The sequence below is a fragment of the Scyliorhinus canicula genome, chromosome 17 (genome assembly GCF_902713615.1).
Source record: "Scyliorhinus canicula chromosome 17, sScyCan1.1, whole genome shotgun sequence".
Lineage (NCBI taxonomy): Eukaryota > Metazoa > Chordata > Chondrichthyes > Carcharhiniformes > Scyliorhinidae > Scyliorhinus > Scyliorhinus canicula.
Window position 1 is genome coordinate 52360509 of NC_052162.1, and position 23802 is coordinate 52384310.

At 42.1% G+C, this 23802-nt stretch overlaps 2 protein-coding genes and 1 long non-coding RNA gene across 3 annotated transcripts in view; 2 read left to right on the forward strand and 1 right to left on the reverse strand.

Annotated features, from left to right (window-relative positions):
- rbm41 (RNA binding motif protein 41) overlaps positions 1-16060 on the forward strand; it is an 18309-nt gene extending 2249 nt beyond the window's left edge. The window contains exons 2-7 of the mRNA XM_038774563.1: positions 5114-5233; positions 7709-7901; positions 9079-9283; positions 11443-11864; positions 12496-12643; positions 14175-16060. Of these exons, the coding sequence (XP_038630491.1) occupies positions 5114-5233; positions 7709-7901; positions 9079-9283; positions 11443-11864; positions 12496-12643; positions 14175-14275 (1189 nt within the window). The 3' untranslated portion in view covers positions 14276-16060. The remainder of the gene's footprint in view (positions 1-5113; positions 5234-7708; positions 7902-9078; positions 9284-11442; positions 11865-12495; positions 12644-14174) is intronic.
- Positions 12125-23681, reverse strand: LOC119951406. Its single transcript, XR_005457610.1, has 2 exons — positions 23178-23681; positions 12125-12689 (listed from the first exon to the last, which is right to left on the reverse strand). It is a non-coding gene; the product is annotated as an uncharacterized LOC119951406 (long non-coding RNA).
- The window catches only part of LOC119951403 (MORC family CW-type zinc finger protein 3-like), a 147601-nt gene continuing 147453 nt past the window's right edge, over positions 23655-23802 (forward strand). Inside the window, exon 1 of the mRNA XM_038774562.1 lies at positions 23655-23758. Within this exon, the coding sequence (XP_038630490.1) occupies positions 23720-23758 (39 nt within the window). The 5' untranslated portion in view covers positions 23655-23719. The remainder of the gene's footprint in view (positions 23759-23802) is intronic.

Below are 23802 nucleotides of genomic sequence, written 5' to 3' on the forward strand. Positions count from 1 at the left end.
TTAACCACATCCATTAACCCTTATCACCAAGAAGCCAAATCTGTGTGCACTAAGGGCCCTTAAAGATCTGTAGCATCTGTGAGAGGTATGAGAGTTCTGTTGGGATATAGCATAGGCATGCATAATCTCTCTATGATCACAGATAAACTGGAGAGTGGCAATACTTCCATTAATGAATCTCCAAGGCTGCTGCCAGGGAGCTCTCAAGGCCATATGTGTCCCGTTCGATGGCACTGTGCAATTGCGGGCAACCCTAGATCGCCATGAGTCCCACAGCTTGCTTCATCCATGCAGAACTGTACATAATGGCCAGCTTTAATGAAAAGGGCATCAGACACCTCCCTTGGGCATCTTGAGATTTCGCAAAGGACCCCAATGGCATCCTGGAACGATCTGGAGGCAAAAACGTTTGAGTGTGATGGTAACGTTAAGAAAAGCCAGCAATGGATGCCCTCCCAGTCGTTGCAGCAAGTGATCCTCATGGAGTGTGGCGAATATGACTTACCACATTTGTAGACCAGCAAAGGCATCTCCATGTATGAGCTGCGTCTACTGTAGCCCCTTGGTGTGTAAGATATCTTTGGATTTGATCCCTTCTCATCAGCATCTGGGTCTTGTTCCTCAGGGCCATGGTGTTCCCTAGCTGTGCCAAATGACCCTTCTCATTCACGTCAAAGCTATCAAGACGGCAGCCTTGCAGCCTGTTTTTTGTGAATTGATACAATTATACAATTGAGCAATCGATATTAGTTCTTGTTGATTTGTCTTCCTCCATATACAAGGCAGCTATGCATTCTCCAGTGCTTGACTTTCCCTTCGTCCGCACATGGCATACCAAGGAAATCCTTTGCAGGATGGTATGCTGGTGGTTGATCTTTCCCCTCCGATATGAATGCGCGTTTTAAAGACTTTCCCTTAGCCACACATGGCTTACCAAGGCAGTCCTTTGCAGGATGGTATGCTGGAGGATGCTGGTGGCTGATCTTTCCCCTCCGATGTGAATGCGCGTTTTAAATTAGAGTGTTCTTTCGAGTTGAAAGAGCCAAGTCCTGGGACCCAGTCAGCTTTGTGTTGGTTGTCCTTCAGTAGCCTTTACAACTACTATGGGTACACAGTCGTTGCACTACTGTCCTGACTGCAAGCATGGTGACTTAAATGCCATGTCCTCTGCACTGGAGGTTTGTAGGGCCTGTCCTGCTTCTGTCAGCAGACATCACCCTTGATTCATGGATCCTGCGTCTATTCTGACATGCCTTTGTAAGGTTCAGATGCCATCTGAATTTATTAGGGGCAGCACGGTAGCATAGTGGTTAGCACAAATGTTTCACAGCTCCAGGGTCCCAGGTTCGATTCCCGGCTTGGGTCACTGTCTGTGCGGAGTTTGTACGTTCTCCCCATGTGTGCGTGGATTTCCTCTGGGTGCTCCGGTTTCCTCCCACAGTCCAAAGATGTGCAGGTTAGGTGGATTGGCTATGATAAATTGCCCTCAGTGTCCAAAATTGCCCTTAGTGTTGGGTGGGGTTGCTGGGTTATGGGGATAGGGTGGGCATGTGGGCCTGGGTGGGGTGCTCTTTCCGGGAGCCGGTGCAGACTCAATGGGCCGGGTGGCCTCCTTCTGTACTGCAAATTCTATGATAACTAAGACCATATGCAGCGCAGCGCCTAAACTTAATGGATTGTAAACTGAATAGGCACCATGATCGAATGGCAGAGCAGACTCAATGGGCCGTTATCCTATGGTCACTAGAAAATGAGCTAAGCTCAGTCATTGTGCATGAGACCCTTGAGTCCAGAACCAGTGGAGCCATGCTCTCCATGGTGTGAGCATGACAGTTATAGGGTGCCCCTTGAATCACCCCAAAATAGTTGTACACAACTCATCTGACATGCCTTGAGACCCCTCTCATCGTTTTTTTTGTTCAAGCTCACTTTTTCAAGTGCGTCACTGATCACTGAAGGCGGACATGGTGCTGATTACGTTCCTTTTTAAAAAATATAAATTCAGAGTACCCAATTCATTTTTTTCCAATTAAGGGGCAATATAGTGTGGCCAATCCACCTAACCTGCACATCTTTGGATTGTGGGGACGAAAATCATGCAAACACGAGGAGAATGTGCAAACTCCACACGGACAGTGACCCAGAGCCAGGATCGAACATGGGATCTCGGCGCCATAAGACAGCAACGCTAACCACTGTGCCACCGTGCTGCCCTCTTATTACGCTCCTGACTGCAACCTGCTTCCAACCCCCTATCATCCACCAAGTTCCTCCCAGCCTCTTCTATAGCCACCTCATCTTAATTCCCATTCCTCCTGTCAATATCCAACTGTCCTGTTACCCTTGACCCCAGTATTGTTCATATTGACACTCCTGTCTGCCTTCCTGAATGGTAATACTCTTCGTAGATCTGGCTCCTCACCTTCTCAGGCCTCATGGAACCCTGACATTCTGGGAACCCCCCCAAGCCATGAGACCATCCCAAAACACCCATAAATTTTCAGCTACCCACATACAGGATGTAGATGCCTCCCCTGACCATGACTGTTATCTGCATCAGTAACATGTCTCTGACCATCTGGATCAAATTCCTTCGGTGACTAACCATGCCTTGCACATCATGCTGTGCATGATCATCACTGTCCAGAGAGACCTTCCCCCAACCCAAGACTGGGACTAAGACCTGGGACAGGCCCGACAAGTGCAGACCTGCATAACTCTAATAAGACCCCCACAGTCCAGGACAGTCTGTTCAATATGACCCTGACAGCGTGGCCTCAGCGCCAGGACAGTCTCTGATTTCTCTTGGACAGTCTTATAACTCATACCCAGGGCATTTTTCCAGTGCTCCACTCTGACCACCATCCCCCTTCAGTCCTGCTTCTGTCTTCCCCCTCTCGTCTGGTATTGCCTCCTGTACCCAGCCATGCCACAGCTTGTGAAACAAGCTGCCCGAATCCTGCAGCAACGCTCTTAAAGGTGAAAGTAGTATCTATGTATCTCGAAGTCCTTGATGAAAAGCTCGCCAGGTGCAAACCACCTAATATACAGTCGGGGAAACAGCATGTTCTAATAATCTACTGGTAGGATGTTTAATTTAGAGGGGGAACATAATTCTGGTGAGTTGGCCTTTTAATGAGCACTCACGGGATACAAATGAGGTTCCTGACATGGATCAGTGGGAAACTTTACCAACCTTTAATTCGCTATCTACATTGGGAGAACAAAATTCCAAACTAATTTCCCACCGGTGGGAAACTGACTTTTTCCATGATGCCAAATTCGTGCCATCACCCATTCCTACCATTGGGAGGAGCGGAAAATGCCACCCATTACATTTTATAGGAAATAAAAGTCCCAGGGACGTGGGCTGTTAAGAATGCTACAGTAAGCCTCAGTACTTCTGGACGAGGGAGGACAAATATCAACCAGGGCTCTGACTCCTGATTTCTACAGTGATCCCTGCTGGGAATGAGTTTATTGAATGGATACTTGGTGAGGACGGGATTGACTTCGCTCTAATGTGCACTACTTGCGTATATAGTTTAAGAAGTTTAGAATGTGAGTACCTTTGTGCAGTCTGCTTTTGGAAGGAGAAGATTATGAATAGCTGAAGACTAGTTGCCTGTTGTGCTATGCCCCTGTATGAATCAGTGATTCCAGAAGAAAAAGCAGATTGGGACAAATTACAAATGTGGTTGGAAAAAACCTTTGCTGGATTGATAGGGAAGGATCACTCCAGTAAATCTTGTTTTTCTAGTTCCGTTAATGGTGCTGCTCTTTTGGTAATAGGTTTGCTCTTGGAAAAGAGGAAGATAATATCTGCAATACTGTTGATATTGATTCATAGACTACCACATAGTTTTAATGCTTAATGGTTCGCAGGAATACTGCAGAGACCAAATTATTGAGAGTAAAAGCAAAGAAACTTATGACCAATGTTAATCATTGATACTTGTTTTGTTTTCATTTTGATGATTGAATATCCAAACTAAATATTGCTCATTTCGTGGACCTATTCTGGTATCATTATTTGGGAGTTTAGCATTCACGTGCCTGCCTCAAGAGCCAGGTAGCTTATTCAGCGGGAGAGAGGAAAAACTGTCATGAGTGATTTTCCTTTCAATGCTGTTTCTGCTGGGCATTGATGCACACAATATTATTTACACCATGGTTATAATTATGCAGAAAATGATATGCTAAATATGTGTAACTTTGTGTTTGCAAAACTCACAAATCAAATAATTTTATGCAGAGATGGTGCCCAAAAAACCGATTCCTTCCAAATGCCTGCCTTTTTAAATAAGCAATACTGAAGCAAACTGTGCAACGATACTCTGTTCATAAAATTTACCGTGCAGAAGGAGGCCACTTGGCCCATCGAGTCTGCACTGGCCCTTGGAAAGAGTCCAGTCAAGCCCACGCCTCCACCCCATCCCCGTAACCCAACCTAATCTTTTTTGGACCCTAAGGGCAATTTTATCATGGCCAATCACCTACCCTGCACATCTTTGGACGGTGGGAGGAAACCGCGCACCCGGAGGAAAGCCACTCAGACGCAGGGAAACGTGCAGACTCCACACAGACCAAGTCGGGAATCGAACCTGGGACCCTGAAGCTGTTAAGCAACTGTAAAACTAACCACTGTGCTACCATGCTACTGTTATAGTAGTATTAACTCCAAACCAAACTTATATTTGAACCTAAACTCAAAATTCAAAGGATCTATTTTAGACACTGAGATGATTAGACTATTCATGCGAAGAGTGGAAAAATCACAAGTTAATTAATGTCAGTCTCACAAATTGAAGCGGGAGTAGATTTAGCATCTCTTGTTTGTTCGTGACATACAAGTCTATTTTTAAACAGAAAATATTGTTCTGCTATAAATGGAAGAAATTAATTAAACCTTATTGTTAATTTTCATCAGCAGAAGTATGTATGTGGTTTTTAACTTTACCTTCCTAATAACATAGCAGAAATGAGGAACTTGCTGCTTAGGCTGTCATGGTTATGAGCCTGTGTCCAATTACAAAATACTAGAGGTGACTTTGTAGTATTTTATTCTGGTGTAATGTGAGCAGTACCCCTTTCTTTGTTCTTCATCATTTAGGGTTAACAGTCGTATTTGTGGCGATGACGATGTTGAACCAGAGGAGCTGGAAACTGAAGGAGAGAGGCAGTTACAAAACCTCTTGAAGCACCAGCTGGACACAACAGTAACACTTGAAGAGTGAGTATACTAAGAATTTAGTGGAATAACTTCTGCATGAATGGCATGAAGTAAGAAATTATTAATGATTATATACATTTTTATAATACATAAAATTCTGAAATAAAAATAGAAAATGACGGAAATATTCAGGTCCTTCAGCATCTACAGAAAATATATGTTAATGTTTCTTGAGGAAACCCTTTACACTGATGAATCGTCTGTGATTTCTAGCGTTTTTTTGTTTAATTTTGGATTCCCAATGATGCTTGTTTTTATTTTTGTTTTTATCTCTAATTTTTAAGTCTTGCCCAAAAAACTGCATCAAATAATTCTGAATGGTAGTGCCTGTGATGCTTGAACCATTTATTCATTCATTATCATTGATGTCTCCCTGAGGTCTTTGTCCCTCATTTTATTGTATGTCCAGTTTTTTGATACTCAGTATTGCTGGAGATGCAGACGAAAAAAGTGAGCATTTGTGACACATGAGCTCAGTTGTTTCAGATTTGGCTGTTCAGTTTCGCACAGAAACCCTTAGGTTGCTGAAAAGTAATCAGTGAAAGAGAATGATCATAAGATTACTTCACACTTGTTCTGATGAAGCTGAATAAGTATTGGCTCACAAAGTGCGAGCATATCAAACACCCACTTCCGGTAAAAATGTTGACATTCGGTGAACAGAGCATCTCACCAACATTTTCCATTCCATTGACATTAGTTTGAGTTGGTCGAAGCAGCTTCAAGCTGAGGAACAGGTATGAACTCGGGTCAATTGTTATGAGGCTCAACATTATTTGATGAGCACCAACGTTTACTTCACAAGAAAAAGAACTGGACCTGAGATGAGAAAATTAATTAAAGGGATGTCGGCTTCGTGGCGAGACCAGCCTTTATTGCCCATTCCTAATTGCCTTTGAGAAGGTGGTGGTGAGTTGCCTTCTTGAACCACTACAGTCCATGTGGTGCAGGTACACCCATAGTGCTGTTAGGGAAGGAGTTCCAGGATTTTGATCCAATGAAAGAATGATATATTTCGAATTCAGGATAGTGAGTGGCTTGGAGGGGGTATGTGCAGGTAGTGGTGTTCCCATGTGTCTGCTGTCCTTGTCCTAGATGGTAGTGGTCATGGTTTTGGAAGGTCGAAGGAGCCTTGTTGAGTTACGATAATGCATCTTGTGGATGGTACATACTGCTGCCACTATGCTTCGGTGGTGCAGGGAGTGAATGTTTGTGGCTGGGGTGCCAGTCAGTCAAGCCTTTTGTCCTGGATGGCATTAAGCTTCTTGAGTGTTGTTGGAGGGACACTCATCTCGGTATTCCATCACACTCCTGACTTGTGCCGTGTGAATTGCAGACAGATTTTAAGGATATCAGGAGGAGAGTTACTTGCCACAGGATTCCTAGCCTCTGACTTTCTCTTCTAGCCACAGTATTTATATGACTGGTCCAGTTCAGTTTCTGGTCAATGGTAACCCCCAGGACGTTAATAGTGGGGATGCAGCAATGGTAATGCCATTGAGTGTCAATTGGCGATGGATAGATCCTGCCTTGTTGGATATGGTCAGGGCCTGGCACTTGTGTGGTGTCAATACTCCTTGCCACTTGTCAGCCCAAGCCTGCATATTGTCCTGGTTTTGCTGTATATCGACATGGATTACTTCAGAACCTGAGAAGTCGCAAATGGTGCTGAACAATGTACAATCATCAGCCACATCCCCACTTCTGACCTTATGATGGAAGGAAGGTCATTGATGAAGCAACTGAAAATCATTGGGGCTCGGACATTGTTCTAAGGAACTCCTGTAGTGATGTCCTGGAACTAAGATGACTGACCTTCAACTGCCACAACCATCTTCCTTTGTGCCAGGTATGACTCCAACCAGCAGAGAGTTTCCCCCATCATTCCCATTGACTCCAGTTTTGTTAGGGCTCACCTCTGGAGTTCAGCTCTTTTGAACCAAGGCTGTAATGAGGTCAGGAACTGAGTGACCCTATGAAACCCAAACTGAGCATCAGTGAGCAAGTTATTGCTACGCAAGTGCTGCTTCGGTGCACTGTTGATGACCCCTCCCATTGCTTTACTGATAATTAGCTGATGGGGCGGTAAATGGCTGGGTTGAATTTATCCTGCTTTTTGTTTATAGGACACACCTGGGCAATTTTCCACATTTCTGGGTAGATGCCAGTGTCATAGCTATACTGGGACAGTCTGGCTAGGGGCATGGCATAGCATGTTCTGGAGCACAAATCTTCAGTACTGTTGCAGGAATATTGTTGGGTCATAGCCTTTTCAGAATTCAGTGCCTTCGGCCGTTTCTTGCCATCACATGGAGTGAATAGAGTTGGCTTAAAACTGGCAACTGTGATGCTGGGCAGGAGGCTAAGGTCCTATAACTGCGGTTCCTTGAGTTCTCAGTTGCTCTACGATATGTTGACTTATGTTGTTTTTCCTTAACTGAAGTTTCTCCTTAACTGAAGTTTCTCTTTTGACAGATGCATAGCTAAGAAGAAATGCTTTGCCCCGAGTGCTTTATACAAGCCATTTGGGGAGCAGGCAGCAGGAGTGTTGAGCCTGTCACAGTTTCAAACTCTGCAGGATGGAGAAGGGGAGATTGCTGCTCTGCGAGAACTGGGACTTACTGACAGGGAAATTCAACTCTGGCGAGATAGGGAATCTCTAGTTAAGGTAAAGTAAGATTGGAATATTTATGCAAACTCATACTGGGCTAAGTAACAGCATGCAATATTGGCAACCAAGCACGTAGCATGTCCATTATGGTATTGCCCTATTTAAAAGAGTTAGTTCTATTTTGTACGTAGCAGTCTCAGGAATTTAAGATCACCCTATTGTATATTTATTCTTAATGTTACGGAGTACAGATTTTCTGTATCTCTGAAACCATGGAAAAATTTGTGATTTGTTCAACATTTCTTCAATACTGTAAATCTGGAAGTTACAAACTGCACTTTGCAGGTTTATTGTGTGGAAGTTGGAATGTTAAACACAGCTGATTAGGGAGATGATGTGGCCTTTGATTTGCTACGAATGCTGGTGGAAAACAAAGAGAATGGTCCATAGCCATGGTCATGTTTGGAAGCCTATGCAATAAAACTACACATCATTAAAATTTATGATGTTGATTTGAAAAGGAAGGTGGACATTGGGAATCACGCCCAAATATGAAGCATCTACAGACCATTAAAAATAAACTATCTGCAAAACAGCATTTCGGTACTTATCCGAGGGATTCAAATTAATGTGATCTTGGACTTTGAAAATATGTGTCACTCTTCGGTACTGGATCCTTAACAATTTCTGCAAGTAATATTGGGGCATAATCCATATGACAAAGATCTTCTCAGTAATTGGAGAGTGCATTAGCTTCTGAGATGTTATAAATTCAAAAAGGTTAAGGAACAACACCGATAATCAGTATAAGTATTTTTTAAACAGGGAAGACTAAAAAATACTTCTAGATTGAATCAGTGGAGGGAGGGGATCAGTTGGAGGTGATCATATTGGTGCTGTTGCAGTAACATAGGGCCACGTATTAGTGTCACAGCCACCTACAGGCGCAATAACACTGGTATGTCGTAATCACTCAGTTTTAAATATTTAATAGATTATTTTTCCATTCTTGTTTCTTAATTTTCTGTGTGCAATTCTTGACTGAGAGTGTGCACACCAGTGTTAATCTGCTATCAAACATATCACGAGAAAGTACACAAGTACAACTTTTTGGCTTATCCTTGTTGTGGCCTACCTTTTTTGTGCCTCCCTGTTGCATAAAAGTTGAAAACTGACAGCAGAGGATTGGAGACAGGCTCCACACTTCAAAAGCCAATTCAGTTTGTGTTTAAAGTTCTCAGGGCTGGGAGCAGATCCAGCAGCAGTGCAACAAAGACTCCGTGCCATTGAAGAGAAAATTGAAGAACGACAGCGACTTCTGTCACTGCCTCAGAGGTTTGCAGGAAGTAAACAGCTGAACAGGAGGGAGATGGAGATTGAAAATGCCATGTTCCAGGGAACTGACCGTTATACCTTTTTGAAAGCTCTTTATTACCAAGGTATAGCTTTTTGTTGTTAACTATGTTTAGTTTTTCTCCCTCTCTTGCTTTCATTGAATCATTCCCTAGACAAGAAAGGAAAGATGCAACCTGTTCCCAAGCTTCTGCTCGGGGAGATAAGTAAGAATAGCCTAGTATGACTTCCTTGTAATTTGTTTTTCCTTGAAGTGAAGGAAATGGTTGGCTTCTTAATGATATGGGTGAAGTGTGGAATTTGCCATGTGGGAGATCTTATGTGCTAACTCGTGTCTTAGTAAACTGTAGAGCAGGGATTTGGAGCAGTAGAGACAAAGACCCAATATTATCATCTTTAGTTACACAGATAATTTGAATACCTTGCTTCAGTTTGGAGATCAGAAAACTGAGTCAGTCAATGTTCTTTGACTCGTCAGTTTTGTGGTCAAATTAATGATTTCTTGTCCATGCTTTATTTTAAAAAAGTACTAACAAAGACCTGTTCTATGAATTTGTATGTTTCTGTGATTCTGCTTTGTAATATTATTGTTCTGTACCCTTGCAGAATATTTGTGACAAATAACTGGCAAATTCCAGAGTAGTGGACACAGAACATGGTACTGTATGACCTGTGCCAGTCATCGTCTGAATGCTGTCGGTTAATTGTATTTTTTGTTTGTAAGTTTTCTTGTTTTCTCCCAATTTTTGCTCCCTGAAATTTCCTCAACATCGCGCACCTGCCCCAGCTAAAAGCACGGCCTGGAGACCTGATCCAAGTGCTCTGCCAAATTCAATCCATGACTGGATGTGTGCAGGACTGACTCCTGATTTCTTCTTCCTTCCTTCTACTTTCACGACAGCAGCATTCAGATTTGAAATCCACCATCTTGGGAATTTAGGGCATAAACCTATGTCCCACATTTTATAGCACAGTACACTGCGACTCTAAATCATTTGGTTGCTTGTTTTTAATTTCCTCATGGCATGCTCCTATCTCAGTTAGGATGTGAACAGAGGTGAGGCGTAACTCCAGCAGGAGGAAAAGCAAATTGGAGCGTCAGTCACAGGTGTAATTCTCAACTGCTGGTTTTAGAATGGCTTGGGCAGAGACCTTAGAACAGGTTGACTGGCCAAACTCCTGATTGGGGAGTGGTGTAAAGAACTGAAATTAATGGCCAAAATAGCTTGCAAAATGGTGTTGGAAGAATTGCCTGGTTGGCTGTTCCTCAAACAGGCCAGATAGTGTTAGCTTCTGATGACTTCCTCACCTTCAACCATCTTTCCTCACCTCCATCTTCCAGCTCATTATTGTTTTGCTGTCCTACTGAATACTGCTCCTTTTAGATTCCCTGTCCAATTGTGTGCAATTGATATTAAAGCAAAAACTCCATTGGCCGAGTTGTGTGGGTCCTGACTCAACCATAAGAAAAGGTTAAGGGAATTTCACCCACCATTTTTGTGGTGTGACTCGACTTTACCTAGCATCTGACTAGATTTTGAACTCCCCTAGTGTTTTTGACAACACAAACTTACTTAAATTTGGAACATTTATCACCCTTTTGAGCATCTGTTTTTTTCTTTTAGATTTATCCAATTGTTGTTATTTTAGCACTTCATATTTTCAAAAGTGGAGAAATATATTTATGAATTATGCATGTTTGCCAGTGCAGTATAATGTATTTTTATTAACCTCAATGTGTTAACATACATGCAGAAATTTAAAACTTTTACTTGTCTTTATGAACATATTCCTTTGCCACTGTCAATTTCACCTGAATGCAGCAAAGTAATTAGAAGCTATTTAGTCACTCAACCAACGTGCTAAATGAGTTGTGGTACATAGAATTGAATTGAAACTATCTACTTTTACTGGTGTTTTATTGAATTCCATTTCTTGTTGAAAGCCGTGCAAATATGTGGCACCACAGTAGTTGGATTCTCAGGTTTCCTTGGGGTTTCAGCTGCATTGAGGGGAGGGAGAATCATCCGTGGGCTCGGGCCATATACTTTTTTCCCTTTTAGAACTCTTGGATATTGGGGTGTCTTGGAATAGATCGAAACATCTCAGTCCCAAGGGGATAGGGAGGTGGCGGCAAAGGAATGGTTAAAATGTCCTGATCCAAGTACCCGCTTTAACATCATTTAGTTGTGCTTTTCTCTGGTTTTGCCGTATGTAAATGTAACTCGTTTTGTTTTCACTTTAGATGAAAAGTCTGTAAAAGACCAGAATGACCCTATCAATCAATTAGAAATGATGTTACTAAAATTCAAAAATGATTCCGTCGGAATGGGAGACACTCCAAAACCCATAACGGGACCTTCTCTGGAAATACCTTCCACAGCAACAAGTGAAGAAAGTACCTTTAAGGAAATGACTGGTCTCTTTATTCAACCACAAAGTCAGCAAATCTGTGCTGCAAATCTATATGAAAATCAGAACACCAAGGGGCTTTCTGTAAATGTTCCTATCCGAACCCTACCCAGCACTGGCACTCATGGTCCTCAGAAAATTACCCAGCAAGTGGAACCTGTTCCCAAAGAAGAGATTTGGAAGAACAAGCTTTCACAGGAGGAAATACGAATGATTCCCAGATTTTCAAACTATAAACCTGGACAACCAAGCAGGGTATGATTAAGTATTATTCATTAGCTAGAAAAGTATTATTAATGAATGTGACTTCCATGAGGAATTAAAATGTTCTTATTTTCAGGAATTTAACATCCATGATGAAGTGAAACCTTAAGGGAGGTCACATTGATGTCCTGTAGTATGGTTCAAAACGTACTACAACCAACTCCAATGTTCAGTGACTAAAAAAATTGAAATAAACCAGCAGTATTTATCCTTTTTAAAATAATTGTCATCAATATAAATTATGTTGCTGATTGCTGGGCAATGGTTCTTTTTATTTTAGGGACCAAGTGTAAGATTTAACTTTCCTGTGTCAAATACGGCATGGGCACACAGGACTGTGGCCAGTTAATTCAAAAGAGTCCTGCTGCTGACATGCCTAATATTTTCTGAGTTGGTATCTGCCAGGGATCAATCTCAATTCAGTTGGAGAAAACTATTGTTAATGGGAAAGTGGAGTTGTATTTTGTGACTGCTGATTGTGAGGATTGTAACAAAGTTCAGTCCGATCACTTGTAAATGTGACAGCAGTAAAGTGATATGATACCGTGCTGCTGTGTGATTCAAATTTGCAGTTGCATTTACTTCAGTGCTTTATTTCTTCTCTTTCCCCACCTCCTCTCAGGTTCTGTACTTGAAAAATCTGAATCCAAAAGCTACGCTGGAGGATCTATTTTCCTTATTTGTTTCTTTCCAACAAAAAGATGGCCCTCAGCTCCTTTTCCGGTTATTGACAGGCCGAATGAAGGGACAAGCATTCATCACCTTCCCAAGTATGTATTTCCACATGATTAGGTAGCTGGTTCCCAAGAGTTTAGACTGAAAGAGAGAAAATATGTTTTAGAAAATCAGTTTTAGCCATCAGTACTCTAGGAGATGAAAGTAGATTGGCTGGAACGTTCATTCTTAATCAGGGGTATAAAACAGGTGATATTGGATTGATTGCCTTTTGTAAACCATTTGGGAAAAAAAATGAATGACATGAAAATCACTTATTGTCACGAGTATGCTTCAATGAAGTTACTGTGAAAAGCCCCTAGTCGCCACATTCGGGCGCCTGTTCGGGGAGGCAGGTACGGGAATTAAACTGCTGCTGGCCTGCCTTGGTCTGCTTTAAAAGCCAGAGATTTAGCCCAGTGTGCTAAACCAGCCCCATTTTCCTCTGTTGTTCGAGTGAAGGATCAGCTTGTTTATATTTACAAATACAGCTAACAGCAGACCTGCATGGCTGTTATTGGTTGCACTTAATGAAAAACTGCATTTATAATTGTAAATTTTGAAGTGCCATTGATAGTTCAGGCAGCTTTTTGTATGGAGTTTCAAATGCTCGAGGATGCCAGTGTATTTTCTAAATTGCATATATAATAGAAAGTGTGTTAATCAACCATACCTTCAGTGTCCCCAGTCAAATACTTAGAGGGAGTAGTGTTAAGTTTGTGCTGAGACCAATATCTGGCTGCCACCTAGGCTGAGAGAGGGAAATTAAGATGAAGTTCTTACTCCAGTCACTCTTACTAGAGATTCTGTGTGCTGACATGGAGACCTGGATGAGGCTTGGCTGTGATTCTCTACAGGGCCAAGTAGCCTGCCAACACTCACTGTCTCAGCTCATACATGAATATACCTGTGGGACTGTACCTAAATGACAGTCTGTTTCTTCAAGAAAGGAAGAGAGAACATTGCAAGGCTGCAGTGGGGTTTGGTGAAGCAAGGTTAGCTACATATAAGAATATCTTGCACCCAGCTTGAACAACGTGAACACCTGCTCCAGAGCATTAGTTTCCCTAACTGAGCGGGCGGCATGTGGCGCAGTGGTTAGCACAGGGACTGCGGCACTGAGGACACAGGTTCGAATCCCAGCCCTGGATCACTGTCTGTTGTATGGAGTTTGCACATTCTCCCCATGTCTGTGTGGGTTTCACCCCCACAACCCAAAGATGTGCTGGTTAGCTGGATTGGCCACACTAAATTGCCCCTTAATTGGAAAAGAAAAATAATTGGCTATTCTAAATTTATATTTAAAAAAAATCCATAACAGTTGTGCATAATATCCATAACAGTTGTGCATACATAACTGCAGTATTTGTTTTTGCATATAACTTTTAGGCATTGGATCTTAGATTCCAAATAAACCAAAAATATTGCAGTCTTTATCCGTGGATTTGTATCTGTTTTCCCAATATTGTGCGTCCACTGGTCGGATTATGGTGACATTTTTATTTCTGTTGGATGTGGAATCTACAATGCCCAAATATCCTAAGTGTGTTTTGTCAGCTTAACCTTTAGTTACCACATTCTTTTTAGGTGTGGAGATGGCAATGGAAGCACTGAACATGGTGAATGGCTACAATCTGATGGGCAAACCAATAATCATAGAGTATGGACAGAATCGATTGGACCACTGACGTTGTGCTTGCAGAATGTGGCCAATGAAAGAAGTTTCAGTGCGGTGAGATTGCTAGTCACTGGGACCACAGGCACAATGGAGTAGTGGAGAGTGTTCAGTTATCTGCAGTGATGAGTAATTACTACAGTGTATGGAAACGACCCTCATCTGTACATAACCCATACCCTCACTTCTTTGTGTTTCTTTTAGAAAAAATACACCTTTGGGCTTCCCAATGGTAAATGCACCACATGATGTACTGAACCTTATTGAATATAATGAGGACAGTTCCAGGTTTAGTCCTTAGTGCTCAGCCTTTTTCAGTGAAGGTTGCATCTTGAGGGCTGCAACTGATTGCACTGTCCCTTTGCTAGGGATGAGAAAAGGATTATCTCAAGTTTCAGACTCTGGATCCACTATGTAGTGCCTCTTGGATGAAGTGGTTTCAGTTAAGGCTCCCCATTTCTGGAAGATTTGACAACATTGACTTTCTAAACTCATAAATGATGAATGGTTTTGATGCAAGGTTCCAGTAGCTGTTGACTTAACAAAACTCTGATAAGTCACTGTTTCAAGGCAGGAGAGGAAGAAAACCAGGGCATTTTTAAAAAAAGGGTGTAGCATTATTTTAGCAAAATTTACCTCATGTAATAATTAAACTACACAAACCGCTCATTTATCCCCACACAACATCATAACCACATTCACACTAGCGCCAAGAAATGTTTTAAGTGCTTTTTAAAAAAAAAACAGTTCAAAACTAACAAGTCCATATTAGGATTTATTTCCTCCAATGAAGTTCATTTAAGATTTGGCTGCAAATGAAGGAGTCACTAGTTAATTGAACAAGCTTAAAGAAGAGCAGACCCAGAGTGAAGAAATAGAACTGTGCTTTTTGCAGTCTTGCCAAACCTGGAAAGTGGCTCAACCAAAGCTCCTTGCAGTATTAAATTATCTAACAAATCTAACTTCATCACTTATGTCCCTATCATCCAAAGGAATTTACTGTTTACCAAGGACTAAAATGTGGAAAAACACATCCATTCCGCATCAAACATGTAAATTTGGGCATAATTTGTGGATTATATTTGTGTTTATTATTGAGATTTAGAAAATAGAACTCACATCCAAACAAGGTAAGCTTTCTTGATGAATTACAATACAGCAGTAGTAATTGTGAACACCATTCTGATGCGTTTGGTGGTGATTTTGAGTTTGCTGTGGTGGAGGTCGTTAGGCATTGAGACAGTTGTTTGAAGCGGCAGCATCGTGTTCTGCCATGAGATCAAAACTCAGCTGACTGATTTTTTTTTCAATGCTGTTTGTCAGTCTAGGCAGTGATCCAGAGATAACTGATTTCCCACACATTCAGCTAGGGAGAGCTCTTTGGTTGCAAGTAATTAAGGAATGTCAAAATAAAATGTTTTCAAGAAGTAAAGTTTTAAAATTCTTTCATTCCTGCAAGTTGTATTTATATAGCTTTTAGATTAACCTGTCTTCATCTTTAAAACCAAGTAGACATTGTAGATGATTGAGTATTCATGCCCTTTATTACTTGGGATTAAAATGTTTTTCCAAATTTAAATTTGCTGCAGCTATTTCACATGCTGTTATCTGTCATGATTAAACTATTATGTGATTGTTAGACGAAAATGGATGATGAAGTACTTGGATGGAGCTTGTATACTGGGTGTTTGAATAGAATCACATCAAATTTAATCCCATGAAAGTTTCCAGGAATATTGTCCTTTCATTGTTACCTGTCAGTTATTTTATGTAGACAAATAAAACAATGATGGACACCAATTTTGTTTGTTTGTTTTATTTTTAATATTGATAGTTCCTGGTGAGTTTCTTTTTCTATACTGCTCGTCAGACGAATTGTGTACAACCATTTTAAAATGCTAACTGGTTCTATTTGCAAGTCAAAATATTTTCTGATATTTTGAATTTATTGAAATGAGTCGTGTGCTTTGTATAAAGTTATTTTTCCCTTAGGGTTTGGAAGGATCCTCTGAGGGAGGACTAGATGATCTGCAATTTGGTGGTATTGAAGGAAAGACTGCTTAGTGTTTTCTAAATCCCTTCTCGCTGTTCGGCGAACAATTGACAATGCTCAAGTGCAAATAACACTGAATACCAGCCTTCAGCCCAGATACTAATCTGACAGCCTGGTAAGAGAAAAGCGGCATTATGGTGCTGGTGAATGACAGTTGGCATTATGTTTTTGGGGAATGACAGTATGCATTATGGTTTTTGGTATCTGGTTCAATGGTTGGAAACTGGTGATCGGTTGACGTGAATTATAAATTCAAATCCCCCTCAAAGGATACCAAATTAGAATTAAAAATTCAATGAATTTGCATATCCAATTGGGGAAGGAAGTTAATGAGGTGGAATTAATTCAAAGTTTTGGTTTGTTTGTGAGATGTGGGCGTCGCTGGTTAGGCCAGTACTTTTTGCCATTCCTAATTAAACACAACATAAAAATGTGAATGCCAGCATCACAACGTTTGCCGAGGTACACAACACTAAATGTATTTTAAAAATAATTCATGTACAGTTTTCAGAGACTATGGGAACATTTATACAAATACAGAGAGATAAGCTTTTCTGATGTCTGGGTTAAGACACAGGCAAAATAATATTTTAGTCTTTGTGCACCTAAAATTACATTGACATGATTCCAAAACTGGAGGAGTATTGCAGTCCCCAACACAAATCTTACGTACCATCTTTGATTAATATAGAAATACCTGGATTCCTTCCTCTCCCCCCCCCCCCCCCAAAACTAGCAAAGGGGAGTAATTAAAAACACACACAAGTTATATCACGGAGCCATAACATCAATATCTTAAAGCTGTGTATAACACTTAAGGGTATAAACTGTGATCTTGTATTAAATATTTACTGTGATGTAGAACATGTTTAGACTCCGAAGGGGCAAGAGCTCTATTTTTAGAAAGAAAACGTCTGTGAGGTAAGGGACAACACAAAAATAAAATAAGTACATCAAAATGCAACAAAAAAAAGCACACATCCTTGCAACTGAGAGATACAGGAAAGGTGACAAAACAGAAGGCTACAAAGAGGAAGCTACCAAAAGAAACTTACCAGGGATATAAAAATAAACTTTTTTCACTATAAAAAGAGTGAGCAGGAGAAATGTGGGCCTCAAACTAGAACATAGAACACTACAGCGCAGTACGGGCCCTTCGGCCCTCGATGTTGCGCCGACCTGTGAAACCATCTGAAGCCTATCTGACCTACACTATTCCATTTTCATCCATATGTCTATCCAGTGACCACTTAAATGCCCTTAAAGTTGGTGAGTCTACTACTGTTGCAGGCAGGGCGTTCCACACCCCTACTACTCTCTGAGTAAAGAAACTGCCTCTGACATCTGTCCTATATCTATCACCCCTCAATTTAAAGCTATGTCCCCTCGTGTTGGTCATCACCATCCGAGGAAAAAGACTCTCACTGTCCACCCTATCTAACCCTCTGACTATCTTATATGTCTCTATTAAGTCACCTCTCAGCCTTCTCCTCTCTAATGAAAACAACCTCAATTCCCTGAGCCTTTCCTCGTAAGACCTTCCCTTCATACCAGGCAACATCCTAGTAAATCTCCTCTGAACCCTTTCCAAAGCTTCCACATCCTATAATGTGGTGACCAGAACTGCACGCAGTACTCCAGGTGTGGCCGCACCAGAGTTATGTACAGCTGCAGCATGACCTTGTGGTTCCGAAACTCAATCCCCCTGCTTATAAAGGCTAGCACACCATATGCCTTCTTAACAGCCCTATTAACCTGGGTGGCAACTTTCAGGGATTTATGTACCTGGATGCCGAGATCTCTCTGTTCATCTACACTACCAAGAATCTTGCCATTAGCCCAGTACTCTGCATTCCTGTTACTCCTTCCAAAGTGAACCACCTCACACTTTTCCGCATTAAACTCCATCTGCCACCTCTCAGCCCAGCTCTGTAGCTTATCTATGTCCCTCTGTATCCTATAACATCCTTCAGCACTATCCACAACTCCACCGACCTTCGTGTCATCTGCAAATTTACTAACCCATCCTTCTACACCCTCTTCCAGGTCATTTATAAAAATGACAAAGAGCAGTGGCCCCAAAACAGATCCTTGCGGTACACCACTAGTAACTGAACTCCAGGATGAACATTTGCCATCAACCATCACCCTCTGTCTTCTTTCAGCTAGCCAATTACTGATCCAAACCGCTAAATCACCTTCAATTCCATACTTCCTTATTTTCTGCAATAGCCTACCGTGGGGAACCTTATCAAACGCCTTACTGAAATCCATATACACCACATCAACAGCTTTACCCTGATCCACCTGTTTGGTCACCTTCTCAAAAAACTCAATAAGGTTTGTGAGACATGACCTACCCTTCACAAAACCGTGTTGAGTATCGCTAATCAACTTGTTCTTTTCAAGATGATTATAAACCCTATCTCTTATAACCTTTTCCAACATTTTACCCACAACCGAAGTAAGGCTCAAGTCAATAATTACCAGGGTTGTCTCTACTCCCCTTGAACAAGGGGACAACATTTGCTATCCTCCAGTCTTCCGGCACTATTCCTGTCGACAAAGACGACATAAAGATCAAGGACAAAGGCTCTGCAATCTCCTCCCAGCAGCACTAATGGGCGATATTGTAAGTGAAAGGAAATGGTGACAAGTTGAATAAGTTCTCAGTATTTGCAGTACAGGAAGAAGATAGTATGCCACATCTCAGAAGCTGTACAGAATTGGACATTAGCACATTAAAAATAACATGCAAAATAATAGTAGTAAAGGAGAAATTAATTGCACTTGAATGATAAATACCCAGGAGAATATATTTCCTATTCCAGCATTTTAAAGGAGGGTGCAGCCATACAGATTCTGTATGATTTCAAAGTTCTCCTGAGGAACCATTTTGACGGGAAAATTGCATATCGTTGTGCTATTTAAGAATGCAGAGACGGAGTTATGGACCAATTATCTTAACTTGTCAGGAAATGGGGCTGGTTTAGCACACGGCTAAATCGCTGGCTTTGAAAGCAGACCAGGGCAGGCCAGCAGCATGGTTCAATTCCTGTACCAGCCTCCCCGAACAGGCGCCGGAATGTGGCGACTAGGGGCTTTTCACAGTAACTTCATTTGAAGCCAACTTGTGACAATAAGCGATTTTCATTTTTTTTCATTTCAAATTATTAGCGTATAATTAAGAGAGGAGTGACTGAAAACTTTCTACACTTATCTGATTGGAGAGCGAGCATGGATTTGAAAAGAGTAGGTTCTAACTGATGAAATTTTTGGAAGCGTTGACTAAAATAGCCCCTGTGATGATTAGGTAATTATTATGGAAGTTTATCCTGAATTTGGTCTCCTTGCTGACTTCCTTAAGAACATTGCTACAAAAGAACAAAATTTGGCCTCCTTGCTGACTCTCCCGCAAACACGGCTGCAAAAGTACCAAAAATGGATCTTGGGAGGTGCCACAGGTGGAGGACTTCGAGAAAGTTAAACAACAGCTGCTGTCATCCCATTTCAACCCCAAAAAGGAATTCATCCTGAAATGTGATGCTTCCTCTTACGGGGGTTGGGGTGGTACTTTCACACCGCTGAAAAGCAGGAACAGGAGGTATTGAGGAAGGCGGCTTGGCGGTAGTGTTCGGTGTAAAAATTTCACCAGTAAGTCTACGGCAGATGTTTCATAAAGTGACGACCTCAAGTCCTTATTGGGTCTTTGAGGATAAGGCACCCCCCCCTCCCCCATTGCCTCCACCTGGATACATGGTTGGGCTGTTACTTGCAGCTTATGAATATCTCTTAGAGCACCAGCCAAGAACATGAATAGCTAAACTCTGAGGCCTTGAGTTGCCTCCCACTGTAACGAGCCTAGCTCTCTTCCCGGCATTGAAATAGGTTACCCCAAATGTTTTTTTAGAGACTTTACCGGTGTTTGAAAGCAAATCTAGACCAGGACGCAAAAGGATCCAACACCATTGAAATTGAAGCATATCCTGAACGGTGGAGTCCAAGGACAACCCTCAAAATAAATGACCAAGAAAGATGAACTGTGTCGAAGATGGTATAGGAAGGCAGCATAGTGGTTAATTCCCGCCTCGGATAACCGTGTGGAGTTTGCACTTTCTCCCCCTGTCAGAGTGGGTTTCCTCCGGGTGCTCCGGTTTCCTCCCACAGTCCAAAGATGTGCAGGTTAAATGAATTGGTCATGTTAAATAGCCGCATAGTGTCTAAAAGGGTAGTTAGGGGTATGGGGATAGGGTGGAGTGCTCTTTCCAAGGGCTGGTGCAGACTCGATGGGTTTCCTGCTGCACTAAATTCTATGTAATTCTAAGGTAGCTTGCCCAATAGGAAACGTATGGCTGGAGCTTAAAACCTTCTCCTCCAACCCAGACCAGCATTTTTGTTAGTCTCCGGGCTTGGATGCGTGTATTGCAAGTCGTGGCAGGGGTCTTTTTCAGTACTGCAATCACGGTTATGGTGTTGGAAGACTGGCTTTGTTAGTCCCTGGGCTTGGATGCGTGTATTGCAAGTCGTGGCAGCGGTGTTTTTCATTACTGCAATCACATGGTTATGGTGTTGGAAGACTGGCTTTGGTGAAGTTATTACAGTTGGGTAAAGTTGAAATGAAATGAAAAATGAAATGAAAATCACTTATTGTCACGAGTAGGCTTCAAATGAAGTTACTGTGAAAAGCCCCTAGTCGCCACATTCCGGCACCTGTTCGGGAAGGCTGTTACGGGAATCGAACCGTGCTGCTGGCCTGCTTTCAAAGCCAGCGATAAGCTGATAAACTGAAGGAAAATTATTGATCTGGCTCAAAAATTGGTTGAGTGGTAGGAAACCAAGGGTAGGGATAATGGGCATGTACTCAAATTGGTAAGATGTGGTGACTATTGGTGTCCCATCAGGATCTGCACTTGGGTTTTAACTATTCACTGACTTAGAGCCACATATCCTGGTTTGCTACTGCATCAGAGATGGGCTGCATTGTAAAATGTAGATGAAAGCATAATAGTAGAAAGATAAACTGGTTGATAAAGTGAATTTAAAAAAAACTATCAAATGGATTTTATGCAGGCAAGCGTGTTATGGGCCAGGGTTTAGAGAACTCCAAAGTATATCATGGAAATCACCTGACCCACAACTTTTACTATGGGTATGGGAAGCACATGGCCCACTCTGCAGGTGTGGTGGAACAGAAATCTAAAAGTATTTTTTGAAGCAAAACAATGTTTATTCGATGAACTCGGTTAACCTTTTTTAAAAACGTGAACATCTAAGTAACCATCAATCCAAATACAACCCCCAAAAATACAACTCAAGTAATCCTTAAACTCCTTTTAACACCCATAAGACAAAAACCCTTTTTTACAGAAGCACATCAGGTTTAAATTCTGTACTGAACAGTTACCACTCTGAATTCACCAAATGATCTAGAGATCATCTTTAGATGGCAGAGAGATCAACATTACTCCTTCTTTGGCTGGCTGCAGCTCCAACACTAAAACAATACTCAAAAAACAGAGCTCGAGCTCAGCTCCACCCACACTCTGACATCACTGCAGCCACTTTGGGGGCAGCACGGTAGCATAGTAGTTAGCACTGTTGCTTCACAGCTCCAGGGTCCCAGGTTCAATTCCCGGCTTGGGTCACTGCCTGCGGAGTCTGCACGTTCTCTCTGTGTCTGCGTGGGTTTCCTCCAGGTGCTCTGGTTTCCTCCCACAGTCCAAAGATGTGCAGGTTAGGTGGATTGGAATGCTAAATTACCCTTAGTGTCCAAAAAATTGGGTGGGGTTACTGGGTTATGGGGATAGGGTGTACGTGTGGGCTTGGGTAGGGTGCCCTTTCCAAGGGCTGGTGCAGACTTGATGGGCCGAATGGCCTCCTTCTGCACTGTAAATTCTATGAAATTCTGCACTTGAGCAGACAAACATTTCTTAAAGTGACATTCCCATGACAAGTGTGAGGTCATCCACTTGTTCCAAAGAGATTTGGGATCCACGTACATAGACCATTTTTTGTACCCGACCACAATATTTTTTTTTAAATCGAGAAGACTATCAGAATGCTCGACATTATGTCTAGTAGGACTAGAACAGAAAGAGTAGAAGTTATGATGTAGCTATGCAAAGCTCTGGAGAGACCACACACTAGTTCAGATATTTTCACCTCAGAAGGAGTGCAATGTTGATTGATAAGAATTGTACCTGGACTCCTGGCTTAACATTACGAGGGGAAATTTACACAAACTGGGGTTGTATTCCCTGGAATGGAGTAAATTCAAAGGGGTGATGTGAAAAGATATTAAGGAGAACAGTAAATGATAGATACAAAGTTTTGCTGTTTCTATGTTCCATATCATGCCCCATCCTAACTTGGGTGTTAGATTATACAGAAATGACAAGACAGAAACAGTTTTTAGACCATCAAGGCCATGTCGGTGTTTAGCCTCAATGCGAGCAGTTCCATGCCTGGTTCCTTTCAACCAATCACCTCGGCTTCAATCACTAACAGAAAGCCATAGCCTCGTAAACATGTGTAAAAAGGGAGTTGTATGCCCGGAGCCATGAATATCTATCAAACCACTGCAAAGTGCCATGAGTTTTGCTACAGGAAGGGTGAGGAGGCAGTTCCTGGATCTACTTCAGCCGGACCGCAGATCAAACACTGCTGATTTATTTAATCATTCACTCATGTGTACAGTAAATATCTGAGTTCAGTGCTTCAGCACTTTAACTGATCTGGGGCAATATTAAATGGAGGACATCGGTCGGAAAAGTCTCAAAGGTTGCCTTTAAGTAAATCAAGGAGATGTAACAGTTAGGCTTTTAACTACTGCCCCTCCTCCCAAAACAGGAACATATCTCACACTCTCCTTACGCCTGCCGCCGCTAACATCACTATGGTGCTTCCGCTCGCCACTCTTCCCAAAACATCCCGCTCTCGTCGCTGCTCCGTCCCACTGCCCGTGCTTCCACTTCCTGGTGTCTGTTAACGTCGTAAAGCTCACAGCTAATTAATTAATAAAAAAAAAACACATTTGCTATTTCCAAAACACATTCTGAATTTCGACATCAAGTAAACGTGGTGTGGATTTTGGATAATGATCACTGTCTCTTAGTTGATGAAACTGCAATGTGCAGAGGTTGTACGGCATCATCTCAGACTGCTGTTCGGCACTTCCCCATTGATGGGAGACGCCATGTTGTACGGCACCCCCCACGCTCAGCAAAATACTGTACGGCAGTTCCCCATTGACGGGAGACGCCGCGATGTACGGCATTCTCGCCCAGGAAGCTTTACGCTGTACGGCAGTTCCCCAATTGATGGGAGCCTCCACGTTGTACGGCATTCCACCGCCGTTGACAACGTTGCGCCCTCACCTGGGAAACGGAGAACTCCTGATCAAACATGGCGAGGCTGAGTGAGCATGGGATTCGCCTCAGTGCGGTAAGCTTTAAAAACCCGAAACAACCGGCAGGAACCTGATGGAG